Source organism: Garra rufa, chromosome 17 (assembly GCF_049309525.1).
Source record: "Garra rufa chromosome 17, GarRuf1.0, whole genome shotgun sequence".
In the NCBI taxonomy this organism is placed as follows: domain Eukaryota; kingdom Metazoa; phylum Chordata; class Actinopteri; order Cypriniformes; family Cyprinidae; genus Garra; species Garra rufa.
Window position 1 is genome coordinate 45,895,035 of NC_133377.1, and position 15,004 is coordinate 45,910,038.

The following is a 15,004-nucleotide window of genomic DNA, read 5'->3' on the forward strand; positions in this document are numbered from 1 at the left end:
AAAATGTATTAAAGTTAGTTTTAAAATAAAAACAATTAAAATAAAACAAATTAAAATGAAATAAATCATAAAAAGCTAAATTAATAAATGGCAATAAAACATCCAGTAAAGCTTAATTAAATCAATCTAAAATATTTTATAATATAAATTATATTTATTATATTTATACTATTAACATTTAAAAAAAAAAAGAAAACAAACAAAAAAAAGAAAATAAAACACTTTTAAAAATTATAAAAATAACAGAAATGAAAAAAATAAAATAATAAGACTTTAAATAATAATAATAATAAAACCACACTAAAATTAACCGTTAAAATAAAATGTAAAATAAATAAATGACTAAAAATAAATGAAGAACGCTAAATTTATTTAGAACTAAATAATTACAAATCGAATTGTATTTGGTTAATCATGCCATCTATCCTTTTATTTTCCTATTATAACTTAATTCATTTTTAATTTTTACAACAACGCAATATAATTAAATTCGCAATGTGTGTCATCACGCAATATTCCGGATCATTTTTGCAGGCTGTTTCAAAGTCGAGCTGCAGCTTGTAAAGCTAGTGTGTGTTCACCTGAGTGTCTGCGGCGCTCTGCATTTTGCTGATGAGGAGCTTGAGAGACTGGACGGTGCTGATGAGAGCGTCTCTCTCTTTGCTCCAGCTCTGAGGAGGAAGCGTGGCTCCAGCGGGTGAATCGGCGTCGGTCAGCGGCAGCTCAGACAGAGACAGCACCTGCATGCCCTCCTGATGGACCTCGCGCAGCAGGCTCTGTGTGAACGTCAGCTCCGTTAGCTCCTCATTCAGTCACTATACACTCAGAGATTCTCCAGCAACTCACCTTGATCCGGTCCGGAAGGACGTCCGGCTCCACGTCTCTGCGCGCTCCTTCAGGTGTGCTGCGGTACTCCTGCTGCAGGTGAGTCTGATCGTAACCTGTGCGCTGACTCCACTCTGAACTGCTGTCTGTCACACAAACACACAACCAATTCACACTTTTACTCATTCTATTCAAGGAGCATTGTAAAAACATCCTTAACTTCTGAAACAAGTCGAAATAAGCCAAATATTAACTGAAATAAAATAAAATCTACAAAAATGTAGATTTATTTAATAAATTTAGTTATAATTAAATTAAAAATTTAACTTAAAACAGAATATAAAAATTAAAAAGGAATTAACAACTACAGTCAAGGTATTTTTTTCAACTTTCATTTCGTTTACCTTTAATTAAAATAAAATTAACTAAAATATAGAGACACTTAAAAAATACAAAAAAATTATTAATTAAAAAAAAAAAAAAATTAAATTTAAATAAATTTAAAATTTTAATAAAATAACAATAAATTAAAATATAATATAATAATTGAAAACAAATTAAAATGAACTTCTGAAACAAGTCGAAATAAGCCAAATATTAACTGAAATAAAATAAAATATTCAAAAATGTAGATTTATTTAATAAATTTACTTATAATTAAATTGAACATTAAAACAGAGAATATAAAAATTATAAAGGAATTAACAACTACAGTCAAGGTATTTTTTTCAACTTTCATTTCGTTTACCTTTAACTAAAATAAAATTAACTAAAATATAGAGACACTTAAAAAATACAAAAAAAATTATTAATTAAAAAAACAACAACAAAAAAAACCATCAAATTTAAATAAATTTAAAATTTTAATAAAATAACAATAAATTAAAATATAATAATAATTGAAAACAAATTAAAATGAACTTCTGAAACAAGTTGAAATAAGCTAAATATTACCTGAAATAAAATAAAATATACAAAAATGTAGATTTATTTAATACATTTAGTTATAATTAAATTAAAAATTAAATTTAAAACAGAGAATATAAAAATTATAAAGGAATTAACAACTACAGTCAAGGAATTTTTTTCAACTTTCATTTCGTTTACCTTTAACTAAAATAAAATTAACTAAAATATAGAGACACTTAAAAAATACAAAAAAAAATATTAATTAAAAAAATAAATAAATAAAATAATAATATATATATGTATGTATGTATGTATATATATATATATATATATATATATATATATATATATATATATATATATATGTTAAATTAATATAAATTTTAAATTTTATAAAATAAAATAAATAAAAATATAATATAATAATTGAAAACAAATTAAAATGAACTTCTGAAACAAGTTGAAATAAGCTAAATATTACCTGAAATAAAATAAAATATACAAAAATGTAGTTTTTTTTACTTATGATTAAATTTAATATTAAAACAGAAAATATAAAAATTAAAAACTAATTGAAATAATTAATAAAAAAACTAGTCAATTTATTTCTCACTTTCGTTTAGTTTAACTTGAACTAAATAACTAAAATAAAATTGATTAAAAATATAGAGACATTAAAAATGCAAAAAAATTACCAAAAATAAATAAAAATTAAAAAATTAAATTAAAATATAATAATTAAATACAAATTCAAATGATTAACTTCTGAAACAAGTCGAAATAAGCCAAATATTAACTGAAATAAAATAAAATATACAAAATTTATTTTATAATTTTACTTATAATTATATTTAACATTAAACATTTTAAATTCATTAATATAATTAATAAAAAAACTACAGTCAAGTTATTTCTCACTTCGTTTAGTTTAACTTGAACTAAATAACTAAAATAAAATTGATTAAAAATATAGAGACATTAAAAATAAAAAAACATAATTAATAAAAATAAAATAAATTAAAATTAAATTTAAATATAATAATTAAAAACAAATTCAAATGATTAACTTCTGAAACAAGTCGAAATAAGCTAAATATTAACGGAAATAAAATAAAATATATAAAAACTTACACTTTTATTTAAACATTTTATTTATGACTAAATTGTATTTATACATTTTATTTCAGCCGGTTGCCAAGAAAACATTTCTCATTTTTATTTAGTTTAACTTGACGAACTAAAATAAAAATTAATAAAAACTACAAAGACATATTTAAAAGAAAATATTAAATTGATCAAAAGTGAAAGTAAAGACATTGATAATAATCAGAAATGTTTGTTGAGCAGCAAATCAGAATATTAGAGTGATTTCTGAAGCATTATGTGACGCTAAAGACTGCGGTAATGATGCTGAAAATTCAGCTTTGATCACAGAAATAAATTACATTTGAACATAGATTCACAAAGAACACAGCTGTTTTACATTTTAAAAATATTGTATAGTTTTTTCAGTGTTTTTAATCCAATAAATAGAGAAAATTGATGCAATAAATGCAAATAAATTAAAAAATATATATTTTAAAATCTTACTGACCTCACATTTATATACACTAGTGTTTATAACCCAGGACATAAAATGAATATGTATATTTGGAGTAATTGTAAATCTCTCACCACTGGCGTATCCATCTTTAAACGGAGAGACAGCGGGGCGTTCAGATCTCACTGACAGACCCTGAGAAAGAACAACAATCATCTGATATTATCAACAATTCACAATAAATACAGCCATGGTTATTTTATTTTAAAGGAGAATTTCAAAACTATTTTCTTTATAAATATTTCTGGTTTTACTGTGAATAATTCATCAGTGAATGTTATTTAAAAATAAAATAACAATGGCTTTTTTATTTTAAATAACTTAACATTTTATTGCAATGAAACACCCAGTAAAGCTTAATTAAATCAATGTAAATTAAAAAAAAAAAAAAAATCATTTTATAAAAATAACAGAAATGTAAAATTAAAATAAGAAAATGATTTTAAATAAAAAAAATATTCACACTAAAATTGAATAAATGATAAAAATGTAAATTAATAAAATAAAATCCTAAAAATAAATTAAGAATGCAAAATTAAAATACATAGACAAAATAATTCACAAAGGAAAAAGGACTAAATATAATTTTGTTTTATCACACACTAAAAACAATCAAAATAAAACATACTAAAATGAATTAAATCATAAAAATCAAAATTAAAATAAATAACTTAACAGCCAGTAAAGCTTAATTAAATCAATGTAACATTAATCTATTAATCTGTTAAAATTTATATTGTAACAAAACAAATAAAAATAAAACACTATAAAACAATAAAAATAACAGAAATGTAAAATTAAAAAAGTAAATAATTTTAAATAACAAAAATGAATTTAAAAAAATCACTTCTTTTTTTTTAATTCACGTTTTATTGTGAATAATTCATTAGTGAATGTTATTTAAAATAAACAAATAAATAATTACTATTTTTTGAAATGGTGAAAGAGTCCATCCTCAACTTCTGAAACAAGTTGGAATAAGCTAAATATGAACTGAAATAAAATAAAAAAAATAAACAAAAGCGTCGTTTTATTTTATAATTTTACTTATAATTAATTTAACATGAAAACAGAAAATATTAAAATTCAAAACGAATTCAATGAATAAAAAAACTAAAATAATGACACAAGTACAAATATATTTGAAAAAAATACCAACATTAAAAACACAAAATATTAATTAATTAATTAATTACAACTAAATATAATAAAAACAAATTCTATTTATTAATAAGGTCATTATTATTATATATATATATGTGACCCTGGAGCACAAAACCAGTCTTAAGTCGCTGGGGTATATTTGTAGCAATAGCCAAAAATACATTGCATGGGTCAAAATTATAGATTTTTCTTTTATGCCAAAAATCATTAGGAAATTAAGTAAAGATCATGTTCCATGAAGATTTTTTGCAAAATTCCTACTATAAATTTATCAAAATGTAATTTTTGATTAGTAATGTGCATTGTTAAGAACTTAATTTGGACAACTTTAAAGGTGATTTTCTCAGTATTTTGATTTTTTTGCACCCTCAGATTCCAGATTTTCAAACAGATGTATCTCAGCCAAATATTGTCCTATCCTAACAAACCAGACATCAATAGAAAGCTTATTTATTGAACTTTCACATGATGCATACATCTCAGTTTTGTAAAATTTAACCTTATGACTGGTTTTGTGGTCCAGGGTCACATATAAAAAAAAAAAAAAAAAAAAAAATCACAGACAATGTCAAATTAAATAATTAAAGAAATGTAATTAATTAAATGCATCCTATATATCTGACCTCTGCGGCTCTGAGTTTGTGGATGGCGTCTCTGAGCGCTCTGCACTCGTCCTCCAGCTGCTGGTTGTCTCTCTTGAGGCTCTCGCTCTCTGCGATGTGTCTGGCCTCCATGTCCATGATCTCAGCCGCGTGCAGCTCCTGCATCTGTCCGATCTTCTCCTCGTATCCCGCCATCATCTCCTCCACCTCCTCCGCTCCGGACGGCTCCGTCTGCGAACACGCCTCCACTCGGGACGACCCGCGGCCGCCGTTCAGACACGAGGAGCTCTCCGATCGCTCCGTGGAGTTGGCCTGAGGATCCATCCCATGATGCTCTCTGTTGTCTCCTTTGTTTTTGGACTGGGACGGCAGTTGCTGTAGCCACCTCTCGCTGGATTTGGTCAAAGCCATCTGGAGCTCCTCAACTTTGTCCTTCAGCTCCGCGATGGATGCGTCTCTGACCTGAGAAAGACAACAGCAGCTTTATATCTCCACAGACTGAGATACAACTGTGTTTCTGGATCTACATTAAAGTTTTGGGTACATTCAGGTTTGAGTCTTTGGTTCTGGGCATTATTTTGTCGCCGTCACTCAACACAATCACAATAAAACATACTAAAATGAATTAAAATCATAAAAATGTCAATTAGAAATAATTTTAAAATATAAAAAATATAAAAAATTAAATCACAGAAAAAAATTAATGAAACACTTAGTAAATTTAATTAAATAATTAATACAAAATTGAGACAAAATAAACACGTAAAATAATAAAAAAATTAGTAACAAGTAAAAAAAGTAAATATAAACACTAAACCATCCAAATAAAACATACAAAAAGTAGTTCAATCATAAAAACATAAATTTCAAATGTATAATTTTAAAATAAACAATTTAACAAAATGCTCAATAAAATTGCATAATGCATAAAACATTTTAAAATTAAGCACTTGATGAAAATTAATAATCGATGAAATCATGAAAAAGTAAAATTAGAATAATTTTAAAATTAACAAAACATACTAAAAAGTAATTAAATCATAAAAAATGTAAATTATAAATAATTTTAAAACAAACAAAATGAATGAAACACTTAGTAAATTTAATTAAATAATTAATAAAAAATGTAGAAAAAAATAAACCTAAATAAACACGTAAAATAATAAAAAAAGTAAATATAAACACTAAACCATCCAAATAAAACATACAAAAAGTAATTCAATCATAAAAATATAAATTTCAAATGTATAATTTTAAAATAAAAAATGTAATAAAATACTTGTAATGTAAATGTAATGAATTAATTAGATTAAAATTCAGAAGAAAAAACTTATAAGCTGAAATAAACACTTGATAAAAATGAATAAAATAAAAGTTAAATTAACATAAAATTGTAAATAAAATAATCAAAATAAACAAAATGCTCAATAAAATTGCATACTGCATAAAACATTTTAAAATTAAGCACTTGATGAGAATGAATAATCGATGAAATCATGAAAAAGTAAAATTAGAATAATTTTAAAATTAACATAAAACATACTAAAATGTAATTAAATCATAAAAAATGTAAATTATAAATAATTTTAAAATATAAACAAAATGAATGAAACACTTAGTAAATTTAATTAAATAATTAATAAAAAAATTAGATAAAAAAATAAACCTAAATAAACACGTAAAATAAAAATAAAAATTAGTAACAAGTAAAAAAAAGTAAATATAAACACTAAACCATCCAAATAAAACATACAAAAAGTAATTCAATCATAAAAACATACATTTCAAATGTATAATTTTAAAATAAACAATTTAATAAAATACTTCGTAAAATGTAATGAATTAATTAGATTACAATTTAGAAGAAAAAACTAATAAACTGAAACAAACACTTGATAAAAATGAATAAAATAAATGTTAAATTAACATAAAATTGTAAATAAAATAATCAAAATAAACAAAATGCTCAATAAAATTGCATACTGCATAAAACATTTTAAAATTAAGCACTTGATGAAAATTAATAATCGATGAAATCATGAAAAAGTAAAATTAGAATAATTTTAATAATTAACATAAAACATACTAAAAAGTAATTAAATCATAAAAAATGTAAATTATAAATAATTTTAAAATATAAACAAAATGAATAAAACACTTAGTAAATTTAATTAATTAAAAATTCAGACAAAAAATTTAAATAAACCTAAATAAAAAAATAAAATAAATTTAACAAAAAACTGTAAATCAATAATTAAAATAAACAAAATGCTAATTTTTAAAAAGTAAATTTAAATAAAAAAAACACTAAACCATTTAAATAAAACATACTACAAAGTGATTAAATCATAAAATGTACATTTCAAATAAATAATTACAAATAAATAAAATACTTAATAAATTTAATTTAAAAATAAATAATTAAAAGATTAATTAACATTAAAAATAGTAAATTAGTAAAATAATAAAACAAAAAAAACAAAAAAATGCTCAATGAAATTAAATACTAAAAAAGTCAACTTAAATAACACTAAACCATCAAAATAAAACATAAGAAAAAGTCATTAAATCATAAAAATATAAATTACAATTACTTTTAGATAAAAGCAAAATAAAACAGTACATTTTATGCATATAAAATGCATAAAACATTTTAAAATTAAGCCCTTGATGAAAATTAATAATCGATTAAATCATAATAATGTAAAAAATGTAAAATCAAAATAATTTTTATAATTTTAAAATGAAAATAAAACATCATAAAAAGTAATTCAATCTTAAAAATATTAAATTACAACTAAACAAAAGCTAAATAAAACTGCATTAAACATTTTAAAATTAAGCACTTATTAAATCATAAAAAGTAAAATCAAAATTATTTTAATAATTTTAAAATGAAAAACAAAACTAAATAATTGAACATTAAAGTAAATAAATAATTTACAAATAATTTAAAAATGCATTAATGAGGGATTTTGAAATTACACTCTGACATTTAGAAAAAATAAAGTTTACAAAACTCAAAAACACGGATTTCTGAACATCATGTTCAATGTAGTGAGACATTTTCGTATAAAGGATGATATTAATGTTCATGCTTTGACCCTTTTAATTTCACACTTTCATGTAAAATGTTTGGCCCAATCACATGATGGTTCCTTCATCAGCCACTAGAGGGAAGCAGAAGTTTGACAGGAAGTACCTGGATCTCGTCCTGCAGTTTGAGGCTACGCTCCCGGAAGCTGTTGAGCTCCTCTTTGCCTGCGGCCGCTTCACCTTTGACCTCTTGCAGCTCCTGCAGCAGCTCCGCCGTGGACCGATCGCCCTCCTGAGACGCCTGCAGACCAAACAGCACAGGTTAAAGGTTAAAGGTCAGAGTGAGCGTCCAATCAGATGTGTGGAGATCTAGTGAAGGAGACTCACCCTGTGCAGCTGATCCTTCAGCAGAGCCATGCTCATCTCCCGCTCCTGTTCACAAAATGTTTGGTATTATTGTTTATTAACTAAACATAATTACAAATCAAAAGCTAAATAAATATTAGTACTGTAATATTTAACTGTTAACAAAACTGCAAAATCATAATACAAATATAATAAAATATTACTAAAATAAAGTCGAAATATTTTGAGAATAAAGTCAAATATTATAGGAATAAAGTCGAAACATTCAGGAATATACTTAAAATGTTACGAGAATATACTCAAACTATTTTGAGAACAAAGTCAAAACATTACTAAAATAAAGTCAAAATACTACGATAATGTACTCAAAATATTACGAGAATATACTCAAAATATTACGAAAAAAGTCCAAATATTATGAGAATAAAGTCAAAATATTACTAAAATAAAGTCAAAATATTCAGGAATATACTCAAAATGTTACGAGAATAAAGTCAAAACATTACGAAAAAAAGTCAAAATATTACTAAAATAAAGTCAAAATATTACGATAATATACTCAAAAAATTACGAGAATAAAGTCAAAACATTACGAAAAAAAGTCAAAATATTACGAGAATAAAGTCAAAATACGACGATAATATACTCAAAATATTACGATAATATACTCAAAAAATTACGAGAATAAAGTCAAAATATTATGAGAATAAAGTCAAAATAATACGAGAATAAAGTCAAAATACGACGATAATATACTCAAAATATTACGAGAATATACTCAAAATATTATGAGAATAAAGTCAAAATATTACTAAAATAAAGTCAAAATACTACGATAATGTACTCAAAATATTACGATAATATACTCAAAATATTACAAAAAAGTCCAAATATTATGAGAATAAAGTCAAAATATTACTAAAATAAAGTCAAAATATTCAGGAATATACTCAAAATGTTACGAGAATAAAGTCAAAACATTACGAAAAAAAGTCAAAATATTACTAAAATAAAGTCAAAATATTACGATAATATACTCAAAAAATTACGAGAATAAAGTCAAAACATTACGAAAAAAAGTCAAAATATTACGAGAATAAAGTCAAAATACGACGATAATATACTCAAAATATTACGATAATATACTCAAAAAATTACGAGAATAAAGTCAAAATATTATGAGAATAAAGTCAAAATATTACGAGAATAAAGTCAAAATACGACGATAATATACTCAAAATATTACGAGAATATACTCAAAATATTATGAGAATAAAGTCAAAATATTACTAAAATAAAGTCAAAATACTACGATAATGTACTCAAAATATTACGATAATATACTCAAAATATTACAAAAAAGTCCAAATATTATGAGAATAAAGTCAAAATATTACTAAAATAAAGTCAAAATACTACGATAATGTACTCAAAATATTACGAGAATATACTCAAAATATTACGAAAAAAGTCCAAATATTATGAGAATAAAGTCAAAATATTACTAAAATAAAGTCAAAATATTCAGGAATATACTCAAAATGTTACGAGAATAAAGTCAAAACATTACGAAAAAAAGTCAAAATATTACTAAAATAAAGTCAAAATATTACGATAATATACTCAAAAAATTACGAGAATAAAGTCAAAACATTACGAAAAAAAGTCAAAATATTACGAGAATAAAGTCAAAATACGACGATAATATACTCAAAATATTACGATAATATACTCAAAAAATTACGAGAATAAAGTCAAAATATTATGAGAATAAAGTCAAAATATTACGAGAATAAAGTCAAAATACGACGATAATATACTCAAAATATTACGAGAATATACTCAAAATATTATGAGAATAAAGTCAAAATATTACTAAAATAAAGTCAAAATACTACGATAATGTACTCAAAATATTACGATAATATACTCAAAATATTACAAAAAAGTCCAAATATTATGAGAATAAAGTCAAAATATTACTAAAATAAAGTCAAAATACTACGATAATGTACTCAAAATATTACGAGAATATACTCAAAATATTACGAAAAAAGTCCAAATATTATGAGAATAAAGTCAAAATATTACTAAAATAAAGTCAAAATATTCAGGAATATACTCAAAATGTTACGAGAATAAAGTCAAAACATTACGAAAAAAAGTCAAAATATTACTAAAATAAAGTCAAAATATTACGATAATATACTCAAAAAATTACGAGAATAAAGTCAAAACATAACGAAAAAAAGTCAAAATATTACGAGAATAAAGTCAAAATACGACGATAATATACTCAAAATATTACGATAATATACTCAAAAAATTACGAGAATAAAGTCAAAATATTATGAGAATAAAGTCAAAATATTACGAGAATAAAGTCAAAATACGACGATAATATACTCAAAATATTACGAGAATATACTCAAAATATTATGAGAATAAAGTCAAAATATTACTAAAATAAAGTCAAAATACTACGATAATGTACTCAAAATATTACGATAATATACTCAAAATATTACAAAAAAGTCCAAATATTATGAGAATAAAGTCAAAATATTACTAAAATAAAGTCAAAATACTACGATAATGTACTCAAAATATTACGAGAATATACTCAAAATATTACGAAAAAAGTCCAAATATTATGAGAATAAAGTCAAAATATTACTAAAATAAAGTCAAAATATTCAGGAATATACTCAAAATGTTACGAGAATAAAGTCAAAACATTACGAAAAAAAGTCAAAATATTACTAAAATAAAGTCAAAATATTACGATAATATACTCAAAAAATTACGAGAATAAAGTCAAAACATAACGAAAAAAAGTCAAAATATTACGAGAATAAAGTCAAAATACGACGATAATATACTCAAAATATTACGATAATATACTAAAAAAATTACGAGAATAAAGTCAAAATATTATGAGAATAAAGTCAAAATATTACGAGAATAAAGTCAAAATACGACGATAATATACTCAAAATATTACGAGAATATACTCAAAATATTATGAGAATAAAGTCAAAATATTACTAAAATAAAGTCAAAATACTACGATAATGTACTCAAAATATTACAAAAAAGTCCAAATATTATGAGAATAAAGTCAAAATATTACTAAAATAAAGTCAAAATACTACGATAATGTACTCAAAATATTACGAGAATATACTCAAAATATTACGAAAAAAGTCCAAATATTATGAGAATAAAGTCAAAATATTACTAAAATAAAGTCAAAATATTCAGGAATATACTCAAAATGTTACGAGAATAAAGTCAAAACATTACGAAAAAAAGTCAAAATATTACTAAAATAAAGTCAAAATATTACGATAATATACTCAAAAAATTACGAGAATAAAGTCAAAACATTACGAAAAAAAGTCAAAATATTACGAGAATAAAGTCAAAATACGACGATAATATACTCAAAATATTACGATAATATACTCAAAAAATTACGAGAATAAAGTCAAAATATTATGAGAATAAAGTCAAAATATTACGAGAATAAAGTCAAAATACGTCGATAATATACTCAAAATATTACGAGAATATACTCAAAATATTATGAGAATAAAGTCAAAATATTACTAAAATAAAGTCAAAATACTACGATAATGTACTCAAAATATTACGATAATATACTCAAAATATTACAAAAAAGTCCAAATATTATGAGAATAAAGTCAAAATATTACTAAAATAAAGTCAAAATATTCAGGAATATACTCAAAATGTTACGAGAATAAAGTCAAAACATTACGAAAAAAAGTCAAAATATTACTAAAATAAAGTCAAAATATATCGATAATATACTCAAAAAATTACGAGAATAAAGTCAAAACATTACGAAAAAAAGTCAAAATATTACGAGAATAAATTCAAAATACGACGATAATATACTCAAAATATTACGATAATATACTCAAAATATTATGAGAATAAAGTCAAAATATTACGAGAATAAAGTCAAAATACGACGATAATATACTCAAAATATTACGAGAATATACTCAAAATATTATGAGAATAAAGTCAAAATATTACTAAAATAAAGTCAAAATATTACGATAATATACTCAAAAAATTACGAGAATAAAGTCAAAATATTACTAAAATAAACTCAAAATACTACGATAATATACTCAAAATATTACGAGAATAAAGTCAAAATATTACTAAAATAAACTCAAAATACTACGATAATATACTCAAAATATTACGATAATATACTCAAAAAATTACGAGAATAAAGTCAAAATATTACTAAAATAAAGTCAAAATACTACGATAATATACTCAAAATATTACGAGAATAAAGTCAAAATATTACTAAAATAAACTCAAAATACTACGATAATATACTTAAAATATTACGATAATATACTCAAAATATTACGATAATATACTCAAAAAATTACGAGAATAAAGTCAAAATATTACTAAAATAAACTCAAAATACTACGATAATATACTCAAAAAATTACGAGAATAAAGTCAAAATATTCCGAAAAATGTCAAAATATTACGAGAATAAAGTCAAAATATTACGAAAAAAAGTCAAAATATTTCGGGAATGAAGTCGAAATATTATGAGAATAAAGTCAAAATATTATGAGAATAAAGTCAAAATATTACGAAAATAAAGTTAAAATATTTTTTAATAAAATGTTCGTTATTATTGTTTATTATTAGAACTAAACAACATAATTACAAATTAAAAGCAAAATAACTGCTACTATTGTAATATTTAACTGTAAACTCATAATACTACTATTAATTGCTGTAAAGCACTAAAGACCTGCAGCAGCTCCTGTAGTCTGACGCTCTGCTCCCTGCTGCTCTCCAGCTCCTGCTGTGTGCTGCTCACTTGACCTTTGACCTCCTGCAGCTCCTGGAGAACTTTAGCCGTCTCTGCGGCGCCGTCTTCTCGTGTGCTCGCTGAGACCTGCAGGTGACAGACGGGACATGAAGGTTTAGCGCTGAGGGGTCGGGATGTTTGGCGTGACGTGCTGAGGATTCATTCTTTACCTCGTTGAGGGCCGTCTGGAGCTGCGTGATCGTGCTCTCCTTCATCTGATGAGGAAACAACAGACATAATGATCAGAAACACGCCTGTTATAAAGTCAAAAAACAAATAAACTGAAATAAACACTTGATAAAAATAAATAAAATAAATATTAAATTAACACAGAAAAATTGTAAATTAATAAAATAATCAAAATGCTCAATAAAATAAAAAACACTAAACCTTTAAAATAAAACATACTACAAAGTAATTAAATATTAAAAATGTAAATTACAAATAAATAAAATACTATAATTTATTTTATTTTAAATATTATGAGAATAAAGTCAAAATATTACAGAAATATTACAAGAATAAAGTCAAAATATTACAGAAATATTACGAGAATAAAGTCAAAATATTACAGGAATATTACGAGAATAAAGTCAAAATATTACAGGAATATTACGAGAATAAAGTCAAAATATTACAGGAATAAAGTCAAAATATTATGAGAATAAAGTCAAAATATTACAGGCATATTACGAGAATAAAGTCAAAATATTACAGGAATATTACGAGAATAAAGTCAAAATATTACAGGAATATTACGAGAATAAAGTCAAAATATTACAAGAATAAAGTCAAAATATTATGAGAATAAAGTCAAAATATTACAGAAATATTCCGAGAATAAACTCAAAATATTACAGGAATATTACTAGAATAAAGTCAAAATATTACAGGAATATTACAAGAATAAAGTCAAAATATTACAGGAATATTACGAGAATAAAGTCAAAATATTACGAGAATAAAGTCAAAATATTATGAGAATAAAGTCAAAATATTGCAGGAATATTACGAGAATAAACTCAAAATATTATGAGAATAAAGTCAAAATATTACAGAAATATTCCGAGAATAAACTCAAAATATTACAGGAATATTACTAGAATAAAGTCAAAATATTACAGGAATATTACAAGAATAAAGTCAAAATATTACAGGAATATTACGAGAATAAAGTCAAAATATTACAGGAATATTACGAGAATAAAGTCAAAATATTACAGGAATATTACGAGAATAAAGTCAAAATATTACAGGAATATTACGAGAATAAAGTCAAAATATTACGAAAATAAAGTCAAAATATTACAGGAATATTACGAGAATAAAGTCAAAATATTACAAGAATAAAGTCGAAATACTACGAGAATAAAGTCTAAATATAACAAGAATAAATCAAAATATTACGAGAATAAAGTCAAAATATTACGAGAATAAAGTCAAAATATTATGAGAATAAAGTCAAAATATTGCAGGAATATTACGAGAATAAACTCAAAATATTATGAGAATAAAGTCAAAATATTACAGAAATATTCCGAGAATAAACTCAAAATATTACAGGAATATTACTAGAATAAAGTCAAAATATTACAGGAATATTACGAGAATAAAGTCAAA

General features: G+C 23.2%; 1 protein-coding gene across 1 annotated transcript in view; it reads right to left on the minus strand.

Annotated features, from left to right (window-relative positions):
• Window positions 1-566: 566 nt before the first annotated feature.
• Window positions 567-15,004, minus strand: part of LOC141289453 (A-kinase anchor protein 9-like) — a 67,665-nt gene continuing 53,227 nt past the window's right edge. Inside the window, exons 14-21 of the mRNA XM_073821546.1 lie at window positions 13,555-13,599; window positions 13,325-13,471; window positions 8,524-8,568; window positions 8,303-8,437; window positions 5,122-5,562; window positions 3,409-3,469; window positions 847-971; window positions 567-776 (exon numbers count right to left, since the gene is read on the minus strand). Coding sequence (XP_073677647.1) covers window positions 567-776; window positions 847-971; window positions 3,409-3,469; window positions 5,122-5,562; window positions 8,303-8,437; window positions 8,524-8,568; window positions 13,325-13,471; window positions 13,555-13,599 — 1,209 coding nt within the window. The remainder of the gene's footprint in view (window positions 777-846; window positions 972-3,408; window positions 3,470-5,121; window positions 5,563-8,302; window positions 8,438-8,523; window positions 8,569-13,324; window positions 13,472-13,554; window positions 13,600-15,004) is intronic.